We start from the raw sequence: 8,725 nt of genomic DNA, 5'->3' as shown, positions 1-8,725 counted from the left end.
ACAATATGAAACCCCGGAGAAAAGTAACCAATGAACGAGCATCTAAATATGACATTTCTGTCGATTCCCTGTCTCTGTCGTCACAATAAGTACCCCAGCAAAAATTAGCCAATCAATGGGCATGCTCTTGAATGCGGATAACTAATACCTGCACCCCAGTTAACGCACGGTGCATGTATATGTATACGATTTAACTCGGACACATTTTCAACAGAAAGGTCCCCAAACTATGATAAAAGTTTGTTGATATTGATTTTCCACGCGTGTAATTAGATAAAATGTGCATCGAGTGTGCAAAAGGCGTTGTATTCCTTGTGTTTATTTATAGTTTAGACGGGTACATTTGTCGTTATTTCTCAATTAGATCTATTTGCTTATATTTTTCAATTATTGATAGAATGTCAATCTCCTGTGGTTAAATCAATAACGTAAAGCAGTCAACCCAACGTTTTGTATTATTTAAGAATATGACTCACGAAAAATTCATAGAAATATTTTCATTTTCGTTTTCGTTGTAAAGGAAATTAGAATTTATGTGCATTAGGCATAAGTTGTGAGAATAGAAAGGTACAAAATGATTTGGCAGAGATTAGTGATAACTACATTATTAACTATATGTGCAAGATTAAATTTGACTACAGGTAAGGCTAATGCTTTTTTTTTTTTCGTAAATAGATGTTTTCTGAAACTCGACAAATATGGGTTCTCCCATCTAATCTATGGGTACAAACAAACTTTTGCAGTTTCATGGCGCATTATCATTCACAATAAGGTAATTGTCAAAAAATATGATAAACGAGGTCAACAAGGAAATGGGCGTTCAATGCAAACCCTAGAGCTGGTATAATATTATGTCACTTTCACCTCGATAAACTTTAAAACTACAACTATATAAATCACATCGTCAAAGGCAACACTTGAATTTTATAATAACATTGGAACAAGTGGGCGCCTAATGATAACTTAAGCTAGAATTATTCCAGGGATGTTAATTTGTACAATACTTGATACCGCCGAGCTTTGTATAATTTTTGTGCCTACGGATGATATAAAATATCAACTGTGGAAATTTTATTCATAAGGCGATATTCGATCTGAACAGAGTCTTGATTCAGTTCTGCAGATGTTTTGAATTCAGTGATCTACTTTTCCATGAATGACTAACCTGCTTTCGGTGCACTCTACGAAAAGTTTGTTTTGCTCGTTTGTACACTAGGAAAAGAGACTCTTGGTCATCCAGCATGCATCCATTTTTTTAGCTCGACTTTTTCTTTTTTGAAAAAAGTAGAGGTACTGAGTATTGTTATAGTCGGGTCGGCGTTGCCGTTGCCGTTCCCGTCCGCAAACTTGTACCTAGATCATAACTTTTTTATTTCTTGGTGTATTGTCTTCATACTTGGCCACAACAACCCTTGGGACAAGTAGACCACACTAACATTGACCTTCATCCATAAATGACCTTGACCTTCAAGGTTAAAAGTCCAATTTTTGCTTGTTCATGCTGTTATTGGCTGTAACTTTGTTATTTTTGAATGGATTGTCTTCAAACTTGAACATAATAATCTTCAAAGATAACTCTTAAAAATATACCGGAAGACCTTGACCTTCATTCATTAATGACATTGCCTTTGAAGGTTAAATTATTTAATTTTTCATTGTTTTGGCTGTAACTGACTGTAACTTTGCTATTATTGAAGGGATCAACTTCATATTGTAACAGAACATTGTTGTTTATCAAACCCAAATTTGCTTGGGCTCTTTAATGACCTTGACCTTGAAGGTTAAATTACTGAATTTTCTCAGATTTGTGCATTTAATGACCATAATTATATATTTATTGGTGTGTGTGTGTATATTTATATTTATACATATCATCATCATCATCATCATCATCATCATCATCAACAACATCATCATCATCATCATCATCATCATCAACAACAACAACGTATATTGCATGTTTCTATTTTTAGAATTGCGTGTAACTATTTATAGATTTGCGTGTTTCTATTTATAGAATTGCATGTTACTATTTATAGAATTGCGTGTTTATATTTTTAGAATTGCGTGTTTCTATTTTTAGAATTGCGTGATTCTATTTATAGAATTGCTAATTTCTATTTATATAATTGCGTGTTTCTATTTTTACAATTCCGTGTTTCTAATTTCAGAAATTGCGTGTTACTATTTTTTAGAAATTGCGTGTTTCTATTTTTAGAATTGCGTGTTTCTATTTTTAGAATTGTGTGTTTCTATCTATAGAATTGCGTGTTACTATTTTTAGAATTGCGTGTTACTATTTATAGAATTGCGTGTTACTATTTATAGAATTGCGTGTTTCTATTTTTAGAATTGCGTGTTTCTATTTATAGAATTGCGTGTTACTATTTATAGAATTGCTTGTTTCTATTTATAGAATTGCGTGTTTCTGTTTATAAAATTGCGTGTTTCTATTTATAGAATTGCGTGTTTCTATTTTTAGAATTGCGTTATTCTATTTATAGAATTACTTATTTCTATTTATAGAATTGCGTGTTTCTATTTTTACAATTGCATGTTACTATTTTTAGAAATTGCGTGTTACTATTTATAGAATTGCGTGTTTCTATTTATAGAATTGCTTGTTTCTATTTACAGAATTGCGTGTTTCTATTTTTAGAATTGAGTGTTCCTATTTTTAGAAATTGCGTGTTACTATTTCTAGAAATTGTGTGTTTCTATTTTTATAATTGCATGTTACTATTTTTAGAAATTGCGTGTTACTCTTTTTATAATTGCGTGTTTCTATTTTTAAAAATTGCGTGTTACTATTTATAGAAATTGTGTGTTTCTATTATTAGAATTGCGTGTTCTATTTATAGAATTGCGTGTTTTATTTTTAGAATTGCGTGTTTCTATTATTAGAATTGCGTGTTCTATTTTTAGAATTGCGTGTTTCTATTTATAGAATTGCGTGTTACTATTCATAGAATTGCGTGTTGCTTTTTATAGAATTGCTTGTTACTATTTATAGAATTGCGTGTTTCTATTCATATGCATATATACAAAATAGATAAATAAAACTAATGTGACAAGACAGACCAAATTAATTTATAAAAAGGAAATGTTAAGATATGTTCAAACCTTTCTATGTTTGCGTTTAGAAAAAGTAAAAAGTCGAGCGTTGCCCCCGCCCGGCGGTGGCTCTTGTTCACGAGTATTTTTACCAGCATTGTGTAGATTTGTCTTTCTTCCAGAAAGGTTTAGGGAAAGATTGAAGCTTTTTTTGTAATTAATTCGTTTGATGTTATTTTCATGGCCGACACAATAATCACACATTGTTTATTAATTTCACCATTGCTTATAATCGGTTAAAATCGGGCTTCTATGAGTTGTTCTGAGCCTTTAAGTCTTTCAGAGTATCTTTTAAATTCACCATTCTTTTCCAATTTATATGAATTTGACTATTTGCTTCGATATCTATTGAAACGTAACATAAATATGCTTAAAGACGCTTTATAGTGTTTGCTTCTAAGAATTGAAACATTGCACAGAAAATATGTAAATCCTGTAAAATGGTTAACCTCTTCATCATTTATTCACAGACTCCATACTTTATGGAGTTTCATATGACAATTGGTCTGATAATTCCTGATTGTTGTTTTATTGTAAATAAGATATTCTGCTTTGCATTACTGTTATTCCTACATATGTAAGATCAGTTTGGCATACTGTGCCTTGGTTAGTTGTAGAGTCCTCTTGAAACAGTTCTTCACAATTCTGTGAAATACTAAGCAAGGTCCTGGTTGCATCGGCTTTTCTGTTTCTATCTTTACGTCGTTGAAAGAGACCAGTGGCAAAATATGGTGATGTTAACTGTTTTGACCCCATTTTGACTGTAGGTGCCCAGTTAGGAGGACTCTCTTTTTCATATAAAGCTGCTTTTCTCCCTGTTAAAATAAAGTGTTACATTTTTAATATATTTACTTTATCAAATTCAATTCTTATAATGCAGATTAAAATCATTTTAGCTGAAATAATACAGAATCCAAAAGTTGCTGAAGGAGTCCGACTTGATTCTAGCCAAGCTGTAAAATATTTACATAATAAACATAATTTTTCTCAACTTGTCAACAAACATGTTTATCAACTTAAATTTCAAGGATGCACACAAATCCTCAATTGCACTGTCTTTGAAACGGAAATTAATTAAAACTAATAAAATGACAACAATTACCGCTAACAAAATGATCTGAACAGACTCGGATGTTTTTCAGAAGTGTTGATGTAAATTTGCCAACCACAAACCGACAATACACTCTTGTATCATAGTTTGGGGACTTTTCTGTTGAAAATGTGTCGAGTTAAATCGTATACATATACATGCACAGTTAACTGGAGTGCAGGTATTAGTTACCCGCACTCCAGAGCAAGTCCATTGATTGGCTCATTTTTGCTGTTGTTTACATATTGTGACGGCAGAGAAAAGGAAAGCGACAGAAATTTCATATTTAGATGCTCGTTCATTTGGTTACTTTTTTTCTTGGGTTTCATATTGTGACAACAGGGAACTTGATTTTATGTTTGACTATGATACAAAAGAGGAAGAACATCAAAACACTACGCCCTCTCGTACAAATCAGATATGCTCTTTCTATTATGGTGAAAAATTACGAATTGTTTCCCTTATCTTTGAGTAAAATCGATATCTGATAATCTCTAATGCTAAAACAATGTAAATTAAGCCGTTTCTAAACCGCTAGTTTCTTGTGATGTTCGATTTTATTTTATTACACCAATGGAAAGCTTTGCAACACATCTTTTGACACCAAAGTATTTAAATTAACTGTTAAACATACCATATGTCAGACCATTTTACATACGATTTATACAGTGAGACACGCAGATAACAATAGTTTGTCGTCTGCTAGTTTGGAAAGTGTTTATCGATGTATTATCTCATTTTCTCCCCTGCAAGGACAATCGGTAATACTCTTTCTCATTATCCCTATCAAATCTATTATGACATTCTTAAACTCGACAATAGTTCACCGTTTTCAATAAATATCAATTGCCATCCGCCTCGATGGAAGTGTTTATACTTTACCGTCTCGTGTCAATAATCCGGGTCATGACCTTAGCCGGCTTTTTGATTACGTCATCTGCAAATGGTGTAGAATAACGTAAAGCATTTATGCCTTTTATGTCAACCGACACGAAAACATTCAATGTTTTGTATTATTTAAGAATATGACTCACGAAAAATTCATAGAAATATTTTCATTTTCGTTTTCGTTGTAAAGGAAATTAGAATTTATGTGCATTTAGCATAAGTTGTGAGAATAGAAAGGTACAAAATGATTTGGCAGAGATTAGCGATAACTACATTATTAACTATATGTGCAAGATTAAATTTGACTACAAGTAAGGCTAATGCTTTCTTTTCTTAAATAGATGTTTTCTAAAACTCGGCAAATATGGGTTCTCCCATCTAATCTATGGGTACAAACAAACTTTTTCAGTTTCAAGGTGCATTATCATTTCAAAGCGTTGCGTCTATTGTCGATATATATTGTATTAACAAAGTTACGGCGATAATGGATGTTTTCAAAAAATATGATAAACAAGATCAACAAGGAAATGTGGCGTTTAAAGAAAATCATAGAGCTGGTATATTATTATGCGATAAACTTTAAAGCTACAATTATATAAATCACATCACTTGAATTTTATAATAACATTGGAACAAGTCGGCGCTTAATGATTACTAAAACCCTGTTACCGACTACCTTTACAGATTTGATATTTTATTTTAAAGTTCTGCTCTATTAATCAGCTAAACTTTCTTTTAGATTAAATCACATCATTTTCAAATTTAAATGAGATAACATAGGATATAGCCATTTGGAACTTTCTCGGCTATTATCTATAATAACCTCGGAAACAATACGGTTTGAAAGCAGTTCTACCAAGTGGCAGAAACAGAGATAATGTTAAACGAATGTATATATTTGACATCTAATGTCTGTTACGGTGTCGCCGCGTAATATTACCACGGTTTATACATGCCGTCACTTTGTTTACAAATTTAGCGCTTTGAAAATTGGTATAAATCTTCAGCATAGAACAATTATTTCGGTGCATGTATTTGAATATTCTGACAGTATTTATTTTGTTCAGAATATATACGTGAAATTGAGCTAATTCGCAAAATTTTGCATCTTTCGTAGGGCATTTTGAAAAAACCTGCAAGATTCTAAAAGTATTAAATTCAAGAAAATAAATGCTTTTAAAACTTGTCAGGGGTGTTAAAACTTTGTTTCTTGTCCATTGTTTAATTTCTAAATGGGCTATAACTAATTTTAAACTGTAGTTGAAAATGGCCAATTTCTCCGAAAACTAGGTCAAATTACCCGAAAGGGTACTACAAATGTAAAACTTGTCATTCATAAAAAATACACATCTATTTTAAAGAATAAAAGTCTAATAACTTGTCCTAAATTCTAATATTCATATTTAATGATTTGTTGTAATCAACAATCGCCATCAATATAAATAACGCGATTTAAAGCGGCTTGTATCCTTCGGCCGTTTTTCAAAATGGCGGACAAACGAAATAAATAAGCTATTTTCGCGAAAATAAGATCGCGGCTACGAAAATAAGATTTATTTTTGATATAGTGCATATATCTGTTAAAATAATTTTGTTAATTATATATTGATGCATTTTACAGCAAAATAAGATTTCAGAACCCAAAAAATATCTAAAAAAAGTGCAGTTTGAGCCGAAAATACATACGTACGAAAATGGCTCAAATTGCCTTGAAAAGCGTTCTTTCTATACTATCTGGGATATTTACCATATTTACCGAACAAAAGTCTAATATTTCATTACAAAAATACGTTTTTAATACATTATATCAAAAATAAATCTTATTTTCGTAAACCCGATCTTATTTTAACGGCAATTTGAGCTATTTTCGTACAATGGTATTTCTAGCTCAAATTTCACTTTTAAAAATATTTGTTTGGTTCCGAAATTTTAATGTGCTGTAAAATCATTCATAGAATGCATAAATATATAACTAACATAATTATTTAAACAGATAAATGCACTTTTTCATAAATGTTATTTTCGTAGCCACGATCTTATTTTCGCGAAAATAGCTTATTTTCCATCTATACCCGCGGACAAATTCTGTTGAAACACAATCTATGTACTTTCTTTTAACTGATTAAGTACGTATGCGTTATTATACAACATTAACTTTGATATCAAAATGTTACAAAACGTTTTCTCAACTCAACAAATAATTTAGACAACAATGACACGAGCCAGGTTTATTTTGGCTACGATACCCATGTTCGATCTGTGTTTTAAAAGTATTTATATTTATTTTGAAAGAAAAACAACTTTGTAATTTTGCTCACATCTTTATTATCAATCTACAAGTATTATATTCTGAATTATACAGTTAAAAATAGACTTATGACCAATGCTTTAAAATGGATTTGAAATTGTCTAAATCAAATTAATTTAAAGCTAACCCTAACACAAAGAGAGAACCACAGAGAAAGATACTGGTCCAGTTAGGTCTATATGAAGTAGGTAACTATTTACTCTGAGTTTAGCAACCAGAGCACTGGACAACTGGTATTTTGTTGTTGTTTAAGCTTAATGAGGGTCCAAATAATATTCTTATTTTATATCAAATTCACCCAAGCTAAATTTCGATGAAATCAACCAGACCAATCAAACAAAACGAAAACAATGATATAGTAATATTCCTAATATGTATAATAAAAACATTTATAATTATTATTTTAGCACTCTTTTAAAAGTATCAATCCTTCGTCCCCCACCCCTTTCAGTGTTAACTTGTTTAAAAATAAATACCTTTTGATATTATACAAGGTCAATAATATACCTTGCATTGATATACATGTATAGCTCTCTTTTATATTCATATTCTGTATTTTTCTAATATCCCTTTTAAGGTTAATCTAACCATATTCATTACTTAAAATAATACCCCCATAAGATATCCGTAATATGCCCCTGTCTCCCTCAGTTAACTTAAAAATATATAACCTACACATATATAATCATATAAATCTACATGTATAAAAACTGTCCTCGACTAGGACGCTAGGTATGCTGTAGTCCCAAGACACTTGTCTAACTTCCCTCAAATAAGTTATAAGCCTCATAACTGATAGAATTCTAAGTATAATATCTCTTACTTAAATACCACCTAGTATGTATTTATGTAAATTTATAAAAACAGTTTAATTGGTACCCAGTTTGTATACTAATATCCCTTGCCACCTGTACAATTTCAATTGATGGTAATTTTAATTTTCCTACAATAACAATTTCATGTTTGAAAGGTACAGTAGATAAATTCACTGAAAAAAGAATAATACTTAACACCTCAAGAAAAGTAATGGATTAGATAACTCAATCGAAATAAACAAAACACCATACAACGTGTAATTTTACCTTATTTTATCCTCTTAGGAAATGATACAGAGTTCTTCATATAACATAAATCTATTATATTAATTAACAGACATATCTAATTGAATTAAATAAGAAAATCAGAACAAATTTCATTGCAAATTTTAAAAAGAAATTGGCAAATTCCCTAAGATGCCTTATTCTCCAAGAAAATACACTACATCACTAAAAATGGGGTATTTTTACCAAATTATAATCTCCTAGGAAATGAAACAAAGTCATAAG

General features: G+C 30.8%; 1 protein-coding gene across 1 annotated transcript in view; it reads left to right on the top strand.

Annotated features, from left to right (window-relative positions):
• The first annotated feature begins 373 nt into the window (after nucleotides 1–373).
• The window catches only part of LOC132731019 (uncharacterized), a 47,045-nt gene continuing 38,693 nt past the window's right edge, over nucleotides 374–8,725 (top strand). The window contains exon 1 of the mRNA XM_060717119.1: nucleotides 374–641. Within this exon, the coding sequence (XP_060573102.1) occupies nucleotides 575–641 (67 nt within the window). The 5' untranslated portion in view covers nucleotides 374–574. The remainder of the gene's footprint in view (nucleotides 642–8,725) is intronic.

This window comes from Ruditapes philippinarum, unplaced genomic scaffold (assembly GCF_026571515.1).
Source record: "Ruditapes philippinarum isolate M1 unplaced genomic scaffold, ASM2657151v2 ctg2919_1_1_1_1, whole genome shotgun sequence".
Taxonomy (NCBI): Eukaryota; Metazoa; Mollusca; class Bivalvia; order Venerida; family Veneridae; genus Ruditapes; species Ruditapes philippinarum.
Note: the sequence above shows the minus strand (reverse complement) of the source record. Positions and strands in the feature narration are given on the sequence as shown.